Source organism: Electrona antarctica (assembly GCF_951216825.1).
Source record: "Electrona antarctica genome assembly, chromosome: 12".
Lineage (NCBI taxonomy): Eukaryota > Metazoa > Chordata > Actinopteri > Myctophiformes > Myctophidae > Electrona > Electrona antarctica.
The window spans coordinates 49,195,261-49,219,248 of record NC_136793.1 but is presented as its reverse complement, the minus strand read 5'-3'; the positions used below and the strand labels follow the sequence as shown (position 1 = coordinate 49,219,248).

Genomic DNA, 23,988 nt, shown 5'->3' with positions numbered 1-23,988 from the left:
CAACAACTTTTCGCAGTGAAAATGAGCAGTAAAACATTTTCAGACTCTTTATAGTGGTGAAAACAAAAGTATAAGTACATGTACTTAAGGACTGTAAGTCGAGGTATTGATTGATTGATTGATTGATTGATTGATTGATTGATTGAAATTTGTATTCACAGTTTGTAGAATGGGTACAGTTCAAACGAATGAACTCGATAAAACCAGAAAAAGCACTGACTTGTAAACTTATTCCATTTTCAATTCATCAGAACATTTAAAGACGTACAAATATACACTTCTATGGGGGGGAAAAGGAAATCATCATAGGCCTAAAAACATGTAGTCTACTTTACTGGAATATTTCCAATTTTCTGTACTTTTACTTCCACTAATACATCTCAAAGGCAAATATTTTTACTCCCTAACAACAGACAGGTGAATCCCTTGACTCCTTCAAAACCGCTCTCAAGGAGCACTACAGACGGCTTCAATTCAAAACTGGCACCCTCTGTAGTCTGAGTTCCCCATACTGTACGTTTGTCCCTTCTTTTTTTTAAGTGTAGGCTATATTTGTATGACTTTAAATGTTCTGATGAATTGAAAAAGGTGGACCCTGTTGTAAACAAGTGTAAATGCTTAATCATGGTTCGGTTCTTGTATTGACCTGTGTCTTCGTTTGAAATGTACCCATACTACATACTGTGAAATAAAGATTTCAATCAATCAATCAATCAATAAATCAATCAATCAATCAATCACTGTAGATTTAGACTATTATTACAAATCATACATTAACCTCCTACATTTCCGCCATTTGAAAATAGCCGATCTACAAGCACACTACTTGGCTCCTACTTGATCTAGCCCCCCGAACCCACCTCACCCCTGCCCACTTCGACAGGCTGGAATGGCTTAGGGTCGACGACAGAGTACAGCAACTTGCAATGGGTCTGGTCCACAAGATTCGATACACCACCAAGATACCCATGTACCTGTCTAGATACTTCCTTAATGTTAACGAAGTCCACACCCACAACACCAGAGGGAGTGCAACGAACCATGTACAACCCAGATTCGGCACAAACAAGGGACTAAATTCTTTTCGCTCCTATGCCACCAAAATGTGGAACGCCCTACCAACTGTCATTAAGACATGCGAATCCCTTGACTCCTTCAAAACCGCTCTCAAAGGGCACCTACGGATGGCTGCAATTCGAAACTGGCCCCCGTAAAATCTGAATCCCCCCCCCCCCGCCCCCCCCTTTTTTTTCCCCTCACTGTATATATTTCTTTTCCCTTTTTACCTCCTTTTTGATGAATTCCTGTTCTGTCTATAGAAGTGTCTATTTGTACGTCTCTAAATGTTTTGATGATTTGAACATGGTGGACCCTGTTGGAAACAAGTGTAATGCTTAATTGGGTCGTCCACTCACAGTTAACAGCCTTTGTATTGAGTTTGTGCTTGAAATGTACTGTAATTCTGCAAACTGTTAATAAATTCTTCAATCAATCAATCAATCAAACTAATGCATTGGATGCGACACATTTGTGAGTTTGTGGCCTAGATGTGCTATTTTATAAATTTGAAAACTTGTGAAATGGGACATTCTGCATAAACTTTCTACGTTTGGTACTTAAAGGACCACTTCACCACTTTTCAACCTATATAATGATAAAATAGCACCATGTTTTTCTACTCGGTCTGTGTCTCATAGAGAAATCCGTCCACCAGTGACATCATCGATGGGGAAACCAAGCTAATATAAACTGAAAAGTTGCAATATGATAATGGAATATCGTATTATCGTTCTCACGATAATACAAATCTAAATATATTGAAAAATATATGTTGTTTAAAAAAAATCTGTCTAACAATGATGTCACTGGTGGACGGGTTTCTGAACTGCCCACAGCCCTCCTATGAGACACAGACAGAGTAGGAAAAAAAATTGGTATTTTATCATGATTATTACTGAGGACCAATTCTATGAAGATAGGTTGAAAAGTGGTGAAGTGGTCCTAAAGGTATATTCAGTAATTTCACTTAATTAAAATATCACTTTTTCCCCTTTTTTTTTTTTATAATCCTCCCTACTATAGAGTGTGCTGACCATATTCCTCCCGATTCCCAATGAACCGCAGGGGTAAAAAAAAAACTAGTTTCGGCTTTGGTGGTGGGTGAGAAAGCCTTCATCCAATCAGGATAGAAGGGGCCTTCCTCCAATCAGAATCGTGCAGGGCGGGCCTTGGTGCACGTGCTGTTGGCCTGTTGCGTGTCCCCCCACTGTAGAGCGTGTGCATGTGCGGACCTGTTTTTTTTTCTCCAAATCACCCAAATCACTGAATGCTCCTTTAAGTACATTTTCATACAATTACTTTTGTACTTTTACTCATAGTTGAATTCCGGACTTTTACTTTGAACAGGTGGCCAATTTGTATTAACATGGTAGGCTAATATGACAAATTATTTGCTGTTTACTTTCTCATTTCTATCGTATACTGGTACCTTATTACAAAAAGGAAAAGCTCAATCTTGCTGATGTCCTTTGCAGTCATTCATACAGTATCTTACACATAGAGAAGTCAGGTGGAAGTATACTCAAGTAGCGTACTGTAGGCCTACCATTTTGAGATACTTTTACTTTATTTCCCATTTTATTTATACTTTATGCTTCTGCTCCACTACACACAGTGCTGAATCAACCCCTCAGAGGCAATACGTGTAGTACTTTTTTCTCCACTGCAATTATTTGTAACTACTAAAGTAACTACTTTACAGATTTGATTATGAACAGACTACAAAACATCCATTAACCTCTTAAATCATATTTCATAAATCATACTTCAGCTATTTGAAAATAGCCGATCTACAGTAACGTGACAAGTTGTGAGCTTGTAGATCTGCTATTTTAAAAAAAACATGTGAGTAGCTACTTTTAATTTGGTACTAAGGTATATTTTGATGCCAATACATTTGCACTTTTACTCAAGTAAAATTTGGAATATAGGCCCTATAGACCAGTGATTCCCAAAGTGGGGTCCGGGGACCCCCAGGGGTCCTTGAGGAAGTTCCAGGGGGTCCCCAGCTAAGTGATAGTTAGGAACCAAACAGACCCTAACAAGTCCGTTTGGTTCCATTTGTACACTCTCAGAGTTAAATCAACTTTGATTTTACAATATAAATTGGGGTCCCAGAGATATAAATGCCATTAAATGGGGGTCCGTAGCCTAATGCATTTAAAACTGGGGGTCCATGAAATGAAACAGGTTGAGAATCACTGCTAGAGCCGTAAAAATCTTCTCTTATGAGGGGGTCCCTGACTCCCTGGTATATCTTTTCAAATGGGGGTCTCATTACTGTCAATTTGGGGGTAGTTTGGGAACCACTGCTATAGACTATTTCTATATTGTGGAATTGATATTTTTACTTAAGTAAAACATTTGAGTAGGATACTTCTTCCACCACTGCATAAGGCCTTGCTTCCACCTCCTTGTCCTTGGGGCTGTCGCAGCATATCTAATGATGGATGATTGGAGTTTAATTACACTCATTTATCTGTAGTCGTGTCTGCTAGCCATAACATCAGTGATGTACTGCAATTTCTCACACATTGGGGAACTCTATATATTGAGAATAAACCCTGTGCTCTTCATTTTTACCAACACAATGAATCATCCTAACATGTAAGTTCCTAAAGCTATATCATCCTGACATGTTTTTGTCCCTTGTTGTTGTTGTTGTTTTATCCTTAAAAAAACAACAACAAAAATCAGATTACAGAGCCACTAATCAGGAATGAGCCTTTTGCAATTTTTGTTCTTAATCTCTAATGAAATCCCAATGAAATGATTTCATTTGATGGATAGGCTGAACCAGTAAAAAAAATATCACTCTCACCATTAATTCCAGTATCCATCTGTTTACTGAGGGCTTCTCTTGCCTTGGGATGGACTGGGGTTGAGGCCATCTGGCATAACATTTGGCATCTCGTTGAGCCTCTCAGCCTCTACTGGGGCACAATAGGGATGGTACTGTTGTTCTTTGTAAACCACTTAAGCCCAATTCTGTACTTTCAAAATGTCAAAATAGAGAAAATAACTGATCTATTTTTGCTACTTTGGAAGATTTGGGGAACATTTGTATTGTATTGTATTGTATTGTATTGTATTGTATTGTATTGTATTGTATTGTATTGTATTGTATTGTATTGTATTGTATTGTATTGTACAGTGTATTTGTATATATTGTTTATATATTTTGATATCACTCACACATAGGGGTGTAACGATATAGTATAACTGCATCGATTAATCAATTTTAATTCCAAGAATCAAAGTATATCGATATGTAAAACAGCAACATATTGTATCGTTTGCAAATATTCTGAATCGAATCACTTTGCAATGCAAATTATTGATTGTATCAAGACTTGTGCGTTGTAGCAATTTTAAGAAGAAAAACATAAAGAGGGGTTTCATTGCTTTTCTATTCCATATCGCTACACTTGGTCTATCGATAAATGTGTGTATTCCTGTATGTGTTCATGTCAAATTGCCAAGCTGTGGGTTTGTCCTGGACAAACCCACAGCTTGGCATGTGTCACAGTGACACATATGGTGTTACCGTTTGTAAACAGTGATTGTCTGGCAAATACATGGACATGAACAGCTCATGTCCATGTATTTGCCAGAGAATCACTGTTTACTTTATATGCATAATAATAAATGTTTCCCTTAAAACACCTGCGCTATCCACATGTTTCACACAGATTTAATTTCTTTGCTAAATAGTTACTGTATCGATTTTAAATTGTTGAATCGTATCGTCATGAATGAATCGATATTGTCCATGTATCGTATCGTCAACCATATATCGTGATATGTATCGTATCGTTGTTAAAATGTATCGTTACGCAGCATCCCTAGCTTATTCTGAGAATGGATATTGATATGTTTTAGTCTACATACAGCATATGACATACATCTGGTTAGTTACATGTCCTCCTCACTCCCATGAGTTGTCCGTGCCACCATGTCAGTAGATTCATGTGCCTTGCATGGGATAGTCTACAATTCAGTGAGTTGGAGTATTATCACTGTTTTGTCAGCATGGAACATGATGTTGATGTGGGTTGAGTGAGTGGATCACCCCACCGCCCTTCATTTGGAAATCTCCCACATTTTGCTGTTTGACTTCGGCTCACCCTGCCTGGATCCAGCTGTATAGTCAAGTAAACATCACGGTCGAAGCCCACAGCAAAAAAGGAGACTGGGAGGGGAGGGCAGGGGGGCGAGAGAGAGAGAGAGAGAGAGAGCGAGAGAGAGAGAGAGAGAGAGGAGAGGACGGGGAGACTGTGTGTTTGTGTGTGTGAGAGAGAGAGGGAGAGAGATAGGAAGCTGTTGGTTTGAACCTCCTAATCGGTTTTCCTAGGGGGATCATCTGTAACCATCGACTGCAGCACAAGAGGCAAGTACAAAAGGGAGGACGATAGTAGAATACCACAGCAGCATCTTCATCTGTTGTGATCACAGTTTTGCAGCCTCGTTATACAAGTAAGCAAATTCTTTTGCATTCATTTGGAGAGAATGTGTGTTTCTTAAAACCCATGAGAGGGACTCAAGAAATATGTTTTTCTATCATTGAACAGGAATATAACACTATAGTATCTAATATGAATTGATGGTCTCTTTTTCCACCTGAAATTATTGCAATTATGCAACAATCTCTCATATTGCTTATTATAGCTTGCACATGTAATTATACTGTATGTAGATACATGACACTACATGTATGTACTACATGCATTTATGTATAACTTGTGAACCTCTCATATTCCTTATAGCATGCACATGTGAATACACTGTCGGCTATGCATAGATACATGTACGACATGTATGTACTACATCTATCTATGTATGACTTTAAAAAATCAGTGTGAATTATTGTGTCACACCAGTGACTGTGTGGCAAATACAGAGTAATAGTTAAGATGTGTCGGTGATGCCCAATCTTCCACTGGATAATGAATATAAATGGTTGTTTTACAATGCCATTGCATTACAGAATGCACAGACAAAAAGCCTCGCCTCCAGTGCTCACTCGCCCTTGCTCAAGTGACCGAACATCACACATGTGTTAAATTACACCTTCCACCCCGCTGCACAAGTGATGGGACTTTTATCTCGCTCTCTGACTCCGCCTGATATTCAATGTTCCGCGTCTTTGAAGTGTGGAGCCGCGTCCTCAGTGATATAGTGTCTCGATCATAAAGATAGCAACGCCGGTGTAATGTATTTCACCCAAGACGATCTCTTCGTGTAACTGCAGGACTTTCAGGTCATGAAGACAGTTACTGTACAAATGACCATGTTGAGATGAATGGAAATGAATGCATGTGAATCAGCATCACATGCGTGAGTGGAGATTTAGTCACTTTCAACCTGGTGTCCCTATTTTGCCTGTTATGTTTTCAAAGATGGTCAGAAAGATTTTTTTTAAATCCCAAGAATTGCCAAAAATTGTCATAAATTATATCTGTAAAACAAATCTACAAGCTCACAACACGTCACGATGCACTGTGAGCTTGTAGATCGGCTTTTCACTGTTTTTGGGTTTAGGTGGATAAGCCAGCTTCTATTGAACAGTTGAATACTTACAGTTGGGTGCCACCGATATTGTCCCTTATCATTTGACCCATTTAGGCCTGACCTCAAAATTTTAACAAATCCTTCTAAATCCTCCAGTTTTCTGAAATAAATATTTTCACGATTTTTCAAAAATAGCAGACCTACAAGCTCGTAGCGCGCCACTCGGTGGCGCGCTATGAGCTTGTAGATCTGCTATTTTTCAATAGCTAAATTATAACAATGTTTAAAACACCAAAAGGGGTTCCCGCCCAAAATGGGTTAACTGTCCTTTTGCGCAGATCACGCAAACCTCAGCAAAAAGAAAAGGACAATATCGATGGCCTCCAACTGTAAATGTTATTTCTTCTCGAGACCCGGTTACCTGATTTTTGAAGCAATAAACTATGAGATGTCTCTCGGAAAGGGTTTTGTCCCACAAATGTCCATGCTGATTTATAATTGAGAGCATTGGGGGAAATGTGTAAATGATATGGGAATCTTGCATTTGAAATAAATAGGTTACATCTTCCACGTATGTGGGGCATGCACATCAGCTGGAAGAGAGAGGGGGGCTTTGATGACTGCACATGCAGTAAAATCCTCAGTATCGGTTTTAGCTCACAGGTCTAATTGGCTCCATTTGCACACTCTCTGAGTTAAATTAACACCAAAGATTTTACCGTGCACGTCCTCTGAGAGCCTCCTCTTGCCCCAAATGTTGCGTTCGAGAGACGCCAAAATGAGAAATGGGAAGTGCAGCTGGGAAATGGACCCATAAATTTGTGGACTGTGCGACGTGCATGTGTGTGTGTGTGTGTGTGTGTGTGTGATGCTATATTTCACTCGTTTGGCCCCAGTGTGAACGTGCTGGCGGGCACTTTTCACAGTTCAGAGGTTTTAATGAGCTTCTGCCGCCTGTCCATCATCAGCCGGACAAGACCATCTCTTCAGCCGAGAAGCAGCGGCGACCGCAACACATCAGAGTGATCCACAATCATACAAACAGTAGGATTAGGCAGTGGTAGGAGTTCGGGTGGCGCAGTGGTAAAGACCCTGCCCACCAGCACAGAGGTTGTGGGTTCGAATCTACTGTTCTGCATCCGGCTTTGTCGGGCGTCTTTCAATATGAAAATGGTAAATGGTGCATTTATATAGCGCCTTTATCCAAGGCGCTTTACATACATTGTGCATTACATTCACCCATTCACACACACATTCATACACCGATTGCGGCGGAAGCCATGCAAGGTACCAACCAGCACATCGTGAGCAATTTGGGGTTCAGTGTCTTGCCCAAGGACACTTCGACATGTAGCCAGGAGGAGCCGGGATTCGAACCGCCGACCCATGGATCATTGGACGACCTGCTCTACCTCTTGAGCCACAGTCGCCCACCATGAACACAATTGGCTGGTAGGGAGGAGGGGGTGGGTGATATTGGTTATGATAGATATATATCGCCCAGACCGATATATTGGCCAGACTCAAAAACACATACAAACAAGCTCTGTCAGATGTCTTAGCCATTTTTAAACTATACCTATGGCTTCAAGTTCAAGCTTCCCAAACAAGGGCACTCTGAAAAAGCAGAAATGCTTTACAGGAATTTGCAGCTCAAGGGAGAGCTATATACAGGCAGTGTTATGGTGTTATTTAGTGTTTGGGTGAAAATAGAAAAAGGCGCATAGTATAATATTTGTCAGCAGCAGGTGATATATGATCATATTTATTTATTTACTTGTCAGAGCCTGTGCATTCAAGCCGGTGATGGCAACCTTGAAGAGCAGCCAGTGTGTAATCTGGGGGTCACGCTATAGTCTTTGATTAGCTGTCATCGTCCCACTGCCAGACTGATGGCACTGCAGCCTCTTGCGGCGAATAAAATAAATTATCTTCTTTTGCTATGAGACATGGCACACATCAATTTTGTCTTGCTACTTCATTTTCACCCAAATAGATTTTTTTAGCCTTATCCATGCAAGCCTTATCCAATATTTCTTAATCCCAGAAAGCCATTCCCCTCCTTTATTCCCTCTACTGTGCCCTATTTATCAGCAATCCCAGACAGCCGACAGTCAGTCAGTCACATCACAACACATGGCACATTTCGCTTATAACAAGCCCACTCTCAACAGAGCATATGCTGAATCAGTGTGGGGCCTATTAATAGCTTCCTACAAAATTACATTTAGCGCATGCAATGGTTTGTACTGTATGCTTATTATTACACCGTTTCTCAACATCAGGTTCGGGAACCACCATGGATCCAAATGGACACTTATGGGTCTGTAACTCTCAGTACGAATGTTTGTACATTCTGACTTCAATAAACATTGAGCACGTTATAGTGAGATTGGGGCCCTAGAGATAAAACATGGTATCAAAAGGGGGTCCATGGAATGTAAAAGGTTGAGAATCACTGGCTCATTCGTCTTTTTCCTTTTATTTTAGACTAGCCAATTCTTTTTTTTTACCCCCCTATACTTTTTCTTCCCAATGTAGTCGTTATCCCAATTTATTCCTTCACTGATCGTCGTATCCTACTGACTCACCTGCCAGTGAGGAGCCCCCACCGGGAGGACGTAGAGCCTTTGTCCTACTCCTCCCGCCCAACACTCCCCACCCCCCAGCCAGGCTTACATGCAATTATTTGACTTTATTTGGGCAAATTTTTAAACACTTTTCCTATTTGTCCCTGTTATGTTATAAGTTGTCCATGTACAATACATCCAAGTCTGTGTATTTGAACTTGAGATACAGTGTACTTGATATGTATTGTGTACTGCCTGCACTGTAGCATACTTTATAGATAGGCTACGAGAGACATCTCAGCGTAAGGTCAGCCTTGCTGCATTAGTCATTATCATGTCATGTTTCTATGTTTCATATCTTGTTGTCACGTCATTATGATCCAGCACTATATATGTTCCCGTTTGTGTAATAAACTTTGTGAACCTTTAGCGTGATACTGTCTCGTGTCGCCGGATTATCACACACCACCCAGTCTGCACACACTACCAGTCTGTTAGAACCAGACGAGGGTCCAGTTAAAAACTACAACAGTCCCTATTTTGGTTAAAATCGCTGATCTACAAGCTCAACATGTTGCTTTATGACCCATTGATTGATTGAATACTTTATTAACAATTTGCAAATAGTACAGTGTTTTTTACAGTGATGGCTAAAAGGAAAACTCAAAAAGCCCTAGGGGCTTGTTTCCACTTAACTATAATAATAATAATAATAATAAAGCTTTATTTATATAGCACCTTTCAAGAACAAGGTCACAAAGTGCTTAACAACAAAGGGAACACAATAAAGAACACAATAATAATAGCAAAACATTGGATAATAGAAAGAGAAAAATACATAGGAAAATACGTAACATTGACAACTATGTGGTCCTGTGTGGTCCTCCGGCTATGTTTTTAACTGGGAATAAAGTAGTCGAATAGCTCAGCTGGTAGACCACAAGGTCATGGCTTTGAACCGGGGCACTGCCGACTCAGGTGCGGCAAGTTTTACTGGGAGCTGATGGTAGGTGTGGTGCTCCACCTCACCAACCCATCTCCCATGGGGTACAGCGTATTGTAACGGGGACAGACTCCCGCGTTCTCAACTGATATTGACAATAAGCTTCTCAAACCGTTCAGTTTATTTTCATCTATCAAGGTTGCTTAACGTTTTGGTCATCATCATGACTGATGACGCAACTCCCAATATAGGCCCCAGTAATTTGTGCCAGACTAGATTCAAAACACACTTTTTGCTACTTGGAGTCAAATGATCAAGATGTATCAGGCAAATAGTTTTCATATTACATTCACAGTGGCTATGACTGACTTCCAATATTTGCAGGCCCTGGGCTAGACAAAACATTTTGCACTTAGACAAAATACCTGGTCAAAATATCTGGTCAAAAACATTGGTAATATACATTGGTAATCTCCAATAGTCTCTCCAAATTCGGAATCGACATCAGACCCAAAAATCTGGCATTTTGTGACCCCATTCCTCCCAGAATTATACATGAGGAAGAGATTGAGAGTGCTTGACTGATTGAGTGTGAGAGTCCAACGTGTGCATGGTTGCCAGGAGACTGCTGTACTGTAGGTGGATTATGAAATGCACGGGGGATCTCGAGCGGGGCCAGTCACCAGGCTCGGAGCTCATTACAGGGTTGTTTGTTGCAGGGAGGAAAATGTCAGCGGAGAGCATGAGTGGTGGTGGTGGTGGTTGGGGGGGCAGCGAAAAAGAAAAAAAATCGAGACCGCATGGCCACACACTGGACCGTTGACGAAAGGTTAATTGAATTCTGTCTGCGGTGCACTCAACCGCGGCAGTGGCACTTCTGAATTGTTTCACAATTTCCCCCCGTTTGTTGCTTGGTGCTCACTCTGAATATTGTCTGACACAATTTAGTCTCTTTAACAGATGTGGGCAGATGGTTCCAGGTTGCATCTGGCCTGATGATGGTCTGATTCATCTCTTTTACTTTGACAGCCAACATGGCAGACGTGGACACATCGCCGCTCTCCACCCCCCATAACATCCAGATATGCGAGGTGAGCTGTGATTCCTTCCGCATCGGGTGGGACATGATCCCGGAGGACACCGCCAGGGCCACGCACTTCTTCATAGACCTGAGCCGGAAGGAGAGCTCGGACGTCCGCTTCAAACACAGGGTGAGTGGGACTGACTGGAACTGCTCCACACATTACACAGGGTGAGTGGGACTGACTGGAACTGCTCCACACATTACACTGCTACAGTGGTTCCCAAACACAGGGTGAGTGGGACTGACTGGAACTGCTCCACACATTACACTGTTCCCTGTTCAAACACAGGGTGAGTGGGACTGACTGGAACTGCTCCACACATTACACTGCTACAGTGGTTCCCAAACACAGGGTGAGTGGGACTGACTGGAACTGCTCCACACATTACACTGTTCCCTGTTCAAACACAGGGTGAGTGGGACTGACTGGAACTGCTCCACACATTACACTGCTACACTGGTTCCCAAACACAGGGTGAGTGGGACTGACTGGAACTGCTCCACACATTACACTGCTACAGCTGGTTCCCAAACACAGGGTGAGTGGGACTGACTGGAACTGCTCCACACATTACACTGCTACAGCTGGTTCCCAAACACAGGGTGAGTGGGACTGACTGGAACTGCTCCACACATTACACTGCTACAGCTGGTTCCCAAACACAGGGTGAGTGGGACTGACTGGAACTGCTCCACACATTACACTGCTACACTGGTTCCCAAACACAGGGTGAGTGGGACTGACTGGAACTGCTCCACACATTACACTGCTACACTGGTTCCCAAACGTTTCAGGCCGTGACCTTAGAGTATATTATATATAATAGAGACGTCACCGAGAGGAAACACTGAAGCGAAAAAGACATGGTGGCCGAAAGTGGTATTGCACTACGTGCACGCGCTATGCTCCATACGTGAACGCTATGTTTCATACATGAATGCGTGCAATGCTATGAACGGCCCAGCGCGTTCACTTATGGCCCATAACCAATCCCAGAATGCACTCTGTTCCAACCCGGAAGAACGCCTCATGCGCTGGCTGAGCAACTCAATGCAAGTGGATTAAAGGTCCTTATATTGTCCCTGTATAAAGGATACAGGATACAAAACAAACGAAAACAAACACATGTACATTCAAAGGGAATGTACATGTGTTTGTTTTGTTTGGAAAATAAGAACAAAGTTTAAAAAAAAAGGACTGCATACTTGCATAGACAAAAATTGTACCATATTATGAGCATGAATGAGAATCAAATATATGAAGATGTGTTGAAAATCAGCGAAGTAGTCCTTTTGGCAGTATTTTCAAATACCTTTCAATACAGTGTATATTTGTATTTTCATATTTAGGCCTATTTTATTTCTTTATTGCAAAAAAAGGGCATGCAATTCTGCGATGTGATGTTTTGACTGTGAGCTTGTAGATCTGCTATGTTTGCATGTCATTACGTGATGCAATGTGAACTTAAAAAATATATATATTAAGTATATACTATATATCATAAATTCTCACCTTCAGAATGACATGGTTAAGGTGTCTATATGTTCAAGTCCATATCCATGTCTTGCTTCTCATGTTGTGCATAATATGATACACGCACACTCACATCTTCTCCTTATGTGCCCTTGTGACATGAGAGATGTGAGAGGATGGTTCAAAGGAGACCATGCATGGTGTTATTTTGCAGTCTATAGCTGGGTTTAACACTTAACAGCCTACAGCACTTACCTTGAGGTGAGTGTATCTGACATGGCTCTCTGCAGAATGATGTAATCTGGGGTAGTGTTGATGCCGTGACACTCGCCTGTCCTATACAGGCGAAATTGAAAATGTGCACAGTCAACAGCTTCAGGCCAGTGACTCACACGTGCACATTGTTTTCAACATGAAGGGGCAGAAACCTATAGAAAAACCACATTTTAATCCAGAATAGCTATAGGATTAGTGGTCTAAACGTTAATTCAAATGTTTGTTTTTGCATGGCTTTTCTTCGAGTAGCAGGCATCTGTCAATACAGGCTGTGCTCATTATTCCATGAAGTTGATGAACATCAAGCATATCAGTAAATAGTGACTAATACATTTGATTTAATAATAGTGCGTTTGTGTGTGTGTGTGTGTGGGGGGGGGGGGGGGGGGGGGGGGCTATTATTGGCTTCCTCTGAACATAATACATGAATTATCAATGTTATATAACTGTTGCATAACATGACCAATTAGTGACGGTAATTAGTTGGGATCACAAAATAAACAATTGACACTCAAAGTGTATTGTTGACGGCGCACACAGAGAGATGAGTAATTGTCTTTACAGTACAGAGATTGTATTAGGCCTTATTAAACCTCCTTGTACTGCAAAGAGATTTAGCCATCTCTGATCACGACTAATGTTTTCTTTTTAATTGGCTGCACGCGGAGCTTTTGTGAGCGTTGTCTTATCTCGAGGGGAGTTATCTTTCATCCCTATACCAAGATCTTTTCACCATAGAGTAATTCATCAGCAACTAAAACTCCCCATATCTTGCACTCTTTTTTCTCTTCCTTTATTATCTCTTAGTTGATGTTAATTTTGGCTTGCTGTTGCCTGTCATATAGGCCTATACTGTATGCTCTTGAATCTGCGGCAAGGATAGAACCACAATAACCATGAAATGACTTGGAATTGAAAGAAAAAGTGAAGCGAACACAAAACATCAGCCGTGTTGCCATGGATATATGTACCCCTCTGAGCTTGTTGTAATTAGCTGTGCCTCTGAGAAGTCATGGCCAACATAATGCGGGCTTCAAACGGACCGCTGACTGCAGTCTGGTCTATGGAGCAAAACGACGAATTGCATTTAACATTTTGCTCGCTTGATTTGAATAACAAATTAATCACAGTCTCTAAGAACATGATTTACATTTTCTTTGTATGAACACATTCTGTTCAACATACAGTATATAGTGTTGTGTGTGCTTATTGTAGGCAGGCTATTTTCAAATGGCCGAAATGTATATAGGGCTGAAGCGGTTAATGTAGGTTTTGTAATAATAACCAAAAGTAAAACTGCTTCAAAAGTGTACTCTCAAGTATTGAGTAAATGTACTTAGTTACTTTCCACCACTGACCCTACGCCATGATTTGCTCTGTTATCTCTACACAGGACGTGCCAACCAAACTAGTGGCCAAAGCCGTCCCTCTGCCCATGGCAGTGAGGGGACACTGGTTCCTGAGCCCACGGACAGAGTACTGCGTCGCAGTCCAAACCGCGGTCCGCCAGCCAGACGGAGACTACCTAGTGTCAGAGTGGAGCCAGGTGGTGGAGTTCTGCACAGGAGGTATGACATACATACAGGCCGGGGGCACGGTGGCGCAGTCGGTAGCGCCGTCACCTCACAGCTAGAAGGTCTCGGTTTCGATTCCCACTGGGTACGTTGTTGGCGCTGCATGATGGGGGGCATGTTCTCTCCTCGTTCCACGTAAGCAACGCTCATAACCTTAAGTGGGGTTGGCAAAAGGGTCTTTCTGTGTGGAGTTTGAATGTTCTCCTCGTCTCCTCTCACAAAAAACATGCAGTATTCCTGGTCTCTATACTGCCTCCCTCTGGACAGCTGGGGCGCCTGAAGGTTGGGGAAAGGAACTGGTTGGAATAACGTGTTAATTCCATGCGCTACGTCCTACCGGGAAAACTCCCCCCTGTCAGGTGATAAGAGAAGTGGCCTGCTCACTCCCTCATGCATTCAAGGAAGCATGAACTCAGTTCAGGGCCCAGGTTGGCAGAGGGAGAGTAGTGCCCAGGATTACAGCATAGGCAATTGGCACCAGGTGAAAAATGTGTTAAAGAATTGTGGGATGAAAATAATAATAGTAATAGTAATAAAGTAATAGTAATAAAGACCTGAGGCCGATTCTAATTGTTTTCTAAATCCTAAACGTTTTCTGAAAAGCTTAAGTTGCTATATCAGTGGTGTCAAGCACCCCCAAAATGATTTTGTTCCAGGGGCAACCAGAAGAAAAGATTTGAGTTGAAAATGTTTGCTTTAAACACAAAAAAGACATGCAAAAAAAAAATAGCAGATCTACAAGCTCATAGCACAGCACAAAGTGACACGCTATGAGCTTGAATATCTGCTATTTTTGAATATCCAAAGTATTAAGGTTAAAGTGGTTAAAATCTAAAATGACACAGTTGCGTTTCAGGTTTTAATGGGATAATGTTGCTGTCTGTCAGAAACCTCTTATCTCCCTATTGCAGCTTGTTTTTGTTTCTTTTAAATTAACGCCCTATACTCATCATCATATTACAGCGTCACACAAACGCCACACAAACGTCACACAACGTTTTGAGCTTGCAGATCTGCTACTTTTGCTATTTTAAAAAATCTGAATCATGAAAAGTAACTGTTTTGAACATGAGCTTTCCACCCGACAGTGACGATAATATCCTGCTGCTTATGTAACATTAGTCTATGACAGCAAAGCGATACAGCCATGATGTGTTGAGGAACAAAGGGAGCCTCTTCTGTGCACAGCAGAAACAAAGCCATTTCAGACAGCGCTTTACATTCATTAGCAGACATTGCAGTCTTATGGCCCACCCTGCCACCCATGATACCACGCACTATACTGCATATTGTTGCTAAAAGTCATTAAACGTCATTCTAACTCCATTCGAATGGCGGAGTCCACACCACCACTATATGACAACAGTGGTGAACGATATATTAATACTAGTTGTAATTAGCACTAGGTGTGGATGAATATTATCCCTGAGTCTAATCCGAGTCCTTTGGAGCAGTGGTTCTTAAACCTTTTAGCCCAAGACCCAAAAGAGAAATTTGAATAACCTAACCACTACAGAGGGGACTCTTATTGAAAGAGTCTCAAGCTATAAGTATCTAGGCATATGGATAGACGACAAACTATCCTTTAAAACCCACCCATCTCAGAACTAAAACCAACATTAGCATTTCTCTATAGAAATAAAGCTTGCTTTGACTTCATCAGTAACTTACTTAAATCACTGGACACAATCTACCACTCTGCCCTCCGGTTTACAACAGGAGATGGGTTTCTCATTCATCACTGTAGGCTTTATGAGAAGGTTGGTTGGCCATCATTGGCTATGAGACGAGAACAGCATTGCACTGTTTTTTATCTATAAGGCCTTACTCAATAAATTGCCTAACTATCTTAGCAGCCTATTACATCCTAAAGTTGGCCATCATCCCGTTCTCAAGACTACCTTGTGTTAGAAATTCCTGATATTAATATGCCCCCCAAATGTGGAACTGTCTACAATCCGTTTTAAAACTGAAGAACTTGATTTCACTTGATCGATTTAAATGTCTTGCATGGAATAATCTGACATATAGCTGTACTTGTGTAATCTGAATTGTTCATTTTCTTGTAATGTATTTGTGTTTGAATTGTATGTTATGTTACTGTGTAATCAGGGCGTCATTGTAAAAGAGAGCTCAATTGACTCAATTGAGCTCAATTGACTTCCCTGAATAAATAAAAGGTGAAAGAAAGAAAGAAAGAAAGAAATAAAGAACCCTGATAGTGTAAAAAACAAACCCGTCCCACTGATCAGAGGGGTGTGAAGTTTCAGAAAGGTGGAACCTGTCATTTTGTCCATGATTGTCGCCACAATGTCTGTGTCGTGTTCGCCACCAGCACCAAATATATACACAGAGTTCTTTTTTTTTATGTTTCAGATTACGCCATGGATCACCTCCAGCAACTTCTCGACAAGGCCAAGGACTCAGCAGGAAGGCTGTTGAAATTCTCTGTGTTCTATCGCAACCAGCATCCAGACTACTTCCACCATGTCAGGTCAGTGCCACGTTCACATCTGTTTGTTGTGTACAACAACAAACGAAGCACTAAACGACTATTCACATATTGCAGCCATTTTGGCCTACATTCATAACAAGGCATTCACCTTGGGGTTTCTAATCCACCATGCAATGGCCGCACAAAATGGCCACAATATGAGTATGGACCATAATCCCCCTTTCCTCCATGTCTCTTTTGATTAGAACTGAGTGCGGAGGGCTCATGCGTCCAGCCCTAAAAGACAACAGTGGGAGCCACGGTTCCCCGATTAATGCCAAACTGAGCGGAGTTTTCCTCAGCTGCAACACAGAGTTTGACACGGGCCTTCCACCCAAAGACTCCCCGTACGGGCCCCTGCGCTTCCAAATCCCTGCCGGACTCCTGCTGAACCCCGACACCTGTCTGTATTTCGCGGACTTCTACTGCATGTACACCGCTTACCACTACGTGGTTCTGGTGCTGGCCCCTAGCGGATCGGAGGGGGACAGCTTCTGCCGCAGCCGACTCCCAATGCTGGACATCTCCTCCAATCCGTTCCTCACGTACATTGCCGCCGAGGGACCCGGGGAGGAGGCCCTGTTCTGCCATGCCAGCGACGTCATCCTGGAGGTGCTTTTCACGGAGCCCATCCATTTGGACCACGGCAACGTGGAGCAGATCAGCGGGCACCACCAGCTGATGAGTCTGACCACGGCCAACGCCAAGAAAGACCCGAGCTGCAAGGTGTGCAACATCAGCGTGGGCCGCTGAGGGAAGAATTGACTGAGAGAAATCTGGTTAAATGACCGAACTCATCCTGTGTTACTGTCTGGGACAGCCTAATTACTTAATCTACACGTCTTTCGAATGGTGGCGTCGCGCTCTGAAAAGAACATATCTACAAGTTCAGGGCGCGTTGCACCGCAAGGCGTTGCAAGCTTGTAGATGTGCTATTTGTGCTCAACGCCGTCGTGAGATGGGTGTATTATGCATGCTGCTTTCCCTATCCTGCCCCTCCCTTAGCTAGCATAGATAGTGTTAGAGGTGTGTTTCTAAAGTCCATTTATCACCTTGATCGCACCCAGTTTGTCCAGACTATTTTGGGGGTTTAGTTGATATGAGAACAATCTGACCTCTTCATTAGTTAAGTTTGTACGCGGTAAAATCCTGAGTGTTAGTTTAACTCTTGAGTTAAATCGACACTCAGGATGGTACAGTGTACCTTAATGTCCCTTTTATACTGTAGAACTTTTTGCATTGTTTTAATAATATTTTTGGTGTTTTGTTTTTATAACATATCTATGTTTGACTCAAATTTGGTTACTTGTTTCTAATCTATTTATTCTTACTAAAATGTTTGTATAGCCTACAGCACAAAGTACCGGTAAGGTATGTTTAATTTGAGTTTCTACATAGCAGCACTAAGTCAAGACAAATAACCTCTACAGATTATTTTGTGTGCAACTATTATTCAAACTGTCGTCATCAACGTCACACTGTAACCAAATCGGAACTGATGTAAGATTAGGTCACAAACATCACATTACTTCATAATCCAGGAAAGTCAAATTTGTGAAAGTAGCTTCCTCAAATCAGCTGTCAGACTCGAGAGGTGAATTATGCTTTGTCATGTGGCAGAGTCACAAGGTAGGCAAGAATAGTCCATCTACAATCTGCAAGGTGTTGTTGTGAGCTTGCAGATTGGCTATTTTGGGAGCACAACTCTGCCACACAACAAATCAATGTCTTGTGCAGCAGGCTCTTAAAGGACCACTTTACCACTTTTCAACCTATCTTCATATAATAGGTCCTCACTAATAATCATGAAAAAATGGCGCAATTTTTTTCTACTCGGTCTGTGTCTCATAGGAGGGCTGTGGGCAGGTTCAGAAACCGTCTTCCAGTGACATCATCGATGGGGAATACAAGCTAATAGAAACTGCAGGCTTTCTAGTCCTGAAAAGTTGCAATGCGAAAATGGAAGCCATTGTTCTCACGATAATGAAAATCTAAATATTTTTGTAAAAAAATCTTGTTTAAAAAAAATCTGCCTCATGATGATGTCACTGGAAGACGGTTTCTAAACTGCCCACAGCCGTCCTATATGAGACACAGACTGAGTAGAAAAAAATCGTGCCATTTTTTCATGACCTATTATATGAAGATAGGTTGAAAAGTGGTGAAGTGGTCCTTTAAGAAAAAGAGAATGTCAAAAGTCATTGCAGGCACTCTTTGACGTCATACTTCAGTTCTATAAACAGCAGTGCTGAGCAAAGATAGGTTTCTCTCACCTCCCATGGGGTCTGTGTTGTCGCCGGTGTCATAATCCATGACCTAGTGCACTAGTATGACAAGATGTAAAAGATACCTGAAAGGGCTCCCCTTGACCCTTACAGATGCACGGTCAAAATGCATGAACTGATCAGTGGCCAGGAGTCACTTTCAGAGCCTGCATTTATGTAAGCTTAGCAGTGATCTTTGATTGACAATAGTTTATGAAATTCTTTTTTTAAAGAAAAGAATAAACACATTTAATTTACTGTGGAAGATCATTTTTAATATTAAGCTTCACAGAAAGTTAGTATGTAAAAAAATAAAAAAATACAACGAAAATACAACTCATGATTTACTTTGTTATGAAGTCGTGTCTGAGAATGTCTAAACGTTTAGGATCAAAGTATGAAAGTACACAGAATAGCTACAGGGAGGGATTATTCTAACGTTCAGTTCAAAGCAAACAAAGCAGTGTAAAATACTTCTACATTGTTCATCTTCACAATCATTCAATAGCTCTGCTAAAGGAAAAGGATGCAATAAGAACAGCATTATTAGGGCGTGTGTATATTCTATAATGCAGGGATGGTTATGCACTCTCTCTCTGACTCTTGCCACGGCAGAGATGGGAATTTACAGACACGTGAACGCTGTAGTTCTGTCCACCGTTATTGTCCCAAAAAGGTGTGGCGTGTCCGCCGGGCAAATACCTCAAACAGAACTCTATCTTCTTCTTGGCATCAACAACTTTTGGAATGGGAATATCAAATTCAAAGATGTCCGTCTGTGGTCCGCCGTAGCGCTTCTCCAAGTATGCACAGGGCGCATCTTTGTAGCTCTGCCAGGAGTTGAAGGTGACGCGCGCGCACACATTCTTCTTGAAGCTGACGTTCCTCACCCGGACGGTGCCCTGGAGGGACAGGTCGCTCACAGTGCAGTTCTCCAGGGTCACCATGCTCTTAGCCAGCTTGGCACGGAAGGCCTGAAAGTCGGCAGAGGGCTGCGGGAAGCCCAGCTTGAGCTGAGTCCCTGGGCAACAGGTGCTGACCGTGCAGCTGTAACTAACATCTGTCATGGTACCCAAATCCGGGATGGATGGCAGTGGGCCCAAGCCACACTGCTCTTCCGTCTCAGAAAACACCCGAACCGCTGTGAGAGAAAATCCTTTGGAGTCGGCGAAGACCACACGCTTGTTCTTGATGATGGGCATCAGCAATTCGTCGTCGTCCATATCGTCCAGGAAATAAGACATGGGCGAGGTCAAAAACGCATGGCTTAACATGTCAGACGAGAGCGGTTCTGAAACCGGAGCCCGGAGGCATGGTCGCTGGGGCTTCAGGATAGGCACCCAAACGTGAGGGCACAGTTCCTTGCGCTGGTTCAAGCACAGCGTCACGGCAAGCTCCACGAGTCCTGCCGAATGTGCCATCGAGCCAAATCTCAACATATTAGGTAGGAGCCTGTGAATAGGGAAGGGAAGGGAGGTCAACAACTGAAGGGCATTCTCCCACAGCTACAACGGCTCCAAAAGGTGGACTTTAATTAAACATGCAATATAGGATTAGCCTGAGGATGTCCCTCAGTAATAGGTGATGATTGGTGGTGTGTGGACATAATAAAGAAAACAATGTATTACAGGTCAAACAGATGTTTGTTTAGTGATAAGAATTTGTTCAGCTCTATTAAGGGATGATTTATGAATCAATTCTATGCCAGAAAAACGTACTCACACCAGCAGACTCATAAAATCCTTCTGTTAAATATTATGCACTTACGTTGTGCTCGTCTTGTCCATGCTTGTGTCGGGTGTTGAGTGAGAGATGTGCCTCTCACTGTCAGCCAGGCTGGGTTATTGTCTACACAAAATAAATAGGCATTTTCAGTGACACACTGACACAATAACAGCCATTATTACAGCATGCAACTTCGTCCACGTCTACAATATAACTTCAAACAGTACATTTGACGGTAGTCTGACCAGTACAACAATGCAGATAGTAGTAGTAGTAGTTTATTTATTTATTTCAGTCATGATCTTTTTAACATAACAGTTAAACATACAGTAAAATAAAGTAAACAAGATCACTTTTGGTCGAAAAGGTATGGGTTGAAGCCGTAGCTGTTTTTTTGCCCAGCGTATGGTAACTACCATATAATCACTATTAACATCATTGTTTACTTGTCTTATTTGTCTTCTCTTCCAATTATAAGGTTACATTTATATACTGTATATAAATATATATTTCAATAACACACTTTCTATATACAGAAGTGAAGTGATTTATTCATATCATTCAATCTATAAACTATAAGCATAATTCACATAATTTAATAATAATAATATTATGTATACATAGTATGGGGGGGGGGGTTCATGTGTTACTTACATTCAACAGGTTATTGGAGGAGAAGCAGGAAGTTGCTTTGTGAAGTCTGTCATTCCTGTTCACACAGTGTGTGTGTGTGTGTGTCTGTGTGGTGAACCATGGTATTTATACCCCGGGCTCAGCAAACCAGCTGATAACCCTCGCTCTCTTCTGGCCAATCAGCAAAGCCTTAGCTTTTATTATGTTTTGGGCAGTACTCACAATGTTTACTTAAGTAAAAGTATCAATACCGCAATATAGAAATACTCTGTTATAAGTAAAGGTCCTGAATTCAAAATGTACTTGGGTAAAAGTGCAAAAGTATTGGCATTGAAATGTACTTAAAGTGCCAAAAGTAAAAGTACAAATGTACTTTTGACGCATGAGACGCATTGTGAGCTTGTAGATCAGCTATATTCAAATGTCCGATAAAGTGGTTAATGGATGTTTTCAAATAAATGTAGAGGAGTAAAAGTATAATATTTGGATCCGTAATGTAGTGGAGTAGAAGTAAAAGTATTGGAAATTGGAAATACTCCAGTAAAGTATAAATACCTCAAAATGTTAATTAAGTACAGTACTTACTTTCCACCACTGGTTTTGGGGAATGGTGTCAAGTTTCAATTTAAACATATACTATTTTATCCTGATTTCACATTATACTGTACATGGAAAAAAAAGTTAAACCAATTCACTTAAAATCTTAGTATGAGCTTTCTCTATTCAACAAATATCACTACCATCCACGTGACATTATTTGTCTTTCCTACTACCCAAAACTGCATCAACCAGAAAGATGTAAATATAATGGATTCAGATTCACAAGTGCATTGATCGTGGTGATGGGGTGATGTGTCAGTAATTCAAAACCCCTGCTATATTGTGGAATGGAAACTATTCCTGTGAGCCACGGCGTGCTCTATTCCGGGCGCTGTTAATGGACTCCTGGTCCCATAGAGATGGTTGATGATGATCCAAATATTCTGCATGTCAACGAGGAGTGTACGTGCATGGCCTTAAACCTATTTGGCGCTCAGCAGCCTAGGTAACAGTGCTGCTGTGTTACGTAAGCATCTCGATCTAAACATGCAAGAGGTATTGCATGGTTCAAATATAGAAATAGCCTGAAGATTTCCCTCAGTAATTAAGGTGATGTTGGTTGGTGTGTGTGGTGGACTTAATAAAGAAAGAAATCTATTACACTATGCTCCAAGCTGAAGGAGTGGCGTGCTGCGTGCATACAATCTCACTAACTCACCGTAACCTTTATTTAAGCTCGGATAACCTTTATTTAAGCTTGGAGTACTGCCAGTTGAAGGGCACTAGGGCAGGCCCTCATTTTCAATGTAGCCGAGATACAATGCAGAACACAACACTGACTGAACAGGTAGTCATTCTCATACATACAGTTGGAGGCCATCGATATTGTCGTTTTCTTTTTGCTGAGGTTTGCGTGATCTGCGCAAAAGGACAGTTAACCCATTTTGGGCGGGAACCCCTTTTGGTGTTTTAAACATTATGTTATAATTTAGCTATTGAAAAATAGCAGATCTACAAGCTCATAGCGCGCCACCGAGTGGCGCGCTACGAGCTTGTAGGTCTGCTATTTTTGAAAAATCGTGAAAATATTTATTTCAGAAAACTGGAGGATTTAGAAGGATTTTTTAAAATGTTGAGGTCAGGCCTAAATGGGTCAAATGATAAGGGACAATATCGGTGGCACCCAACTGTATACAGCAATAATTAAAATACATGAGTCCGAAGACAGAAATAATTAAATACTAAAACAGATACACTAAAACAATGTAATGAAGAAACTACAATCATGAACAAAAGTGTTGGAAACCATTGCCCTGAATTGACCCAAAAAAGGGAACTAATTTTTAAGGACTTCTGGAGCTCATTCCAAGCCAATGGAGCACTGACAGAAAGCTGCCTTGACTAGCCCTGTCTGAGCAGGAGGAACCATGAGCGACAGGAATTCACTGGAGCGGGTCTGGTAGGGACTAGAGGTTTCTGATCCAACATAGAATATAAGGGGGGGGGGGGGCATTCCTGAGACAGCTTTAAAAATAAACAGATACCAGTGCTTATCACACCTCTCAGACAGAGACTACAAGCTCACAAAGGGTTGCAATGTGAGCTTGAAGATCTAGTTATCATACGACAAGTAAGTATATGGGGCTAGGTTCATAATTTACCTTCTTGACCGTAAAATTGTCAGATACAGAGCGATCTAATTTGACGTTTCAACTCAAGGACTTGATTTGAGGTTATTTGAGGTTGATAAATCACATTGCCATTGCAGACAGGGACAGTCAGACTGGTATACAGACAGCCTCGTTACAATAGTTTCCGCAGCTCAGCTAAAAACCCTAATA

At 41.6% G+C, this 23,988-nt stretch overlaps 2 protein-coding genes across 2 annotated transcripts; one reads left to right on the top strand and one right to left on the bottom strand.

Moving 5' to 3' along the window:
* Window positions 1–11,117: 11,117 nt before the first annotated feature.
* On the top strand, window positions 11,118–17,738 carry phyhip (phytanoyl-CoA 2-hydroxylase interacting protein; the record flags this gene model as incomplete). The annotated part of the gene is made up of 4 exons (XM_079517207.1): window positions 11,118–11,294; window positions 14,311–14,485; window positions 16,868–16,985; window positions 17,192–17,738. 4 exons carry the CDS (start codon window positions 11,118–11,120, stop codon window positions 17,736–17,738), a joined length of 1,017 nt encoding a protein of 338 aa, XP_079373333.1.
* A 1,480-nt stretch (window positions 17,739–19,218) lies between these two features.
* On the bottom strand, window positions 19,219–21,703 carry ppp1r3c2b (protein phosphatase 1 regulatory subunit 3C2, duplicate b). The gene is made up of 3 exons (XM_079516123.1): window positions 21,629–21,703; window positions 21,017–21,097; window positions 19,219–20,701 (listed from the first exon to the last, which is right to left on the bottom strand). Exons 2-3 carry the CDS (start codon window positions 21,034–21,036, stop codon window positions 19,831–19,833), a joined length of 891 nt encoding a protein of 296 aa, XP_079372249.1. The 5' UTR covers window positions 21,037–21,097; window positions 21,629–21,703; the 3' UTR covers window positions 19,219–19,830.
* Window positions 21,704–23,988: the final 2,285 nt, after the last annotated feature.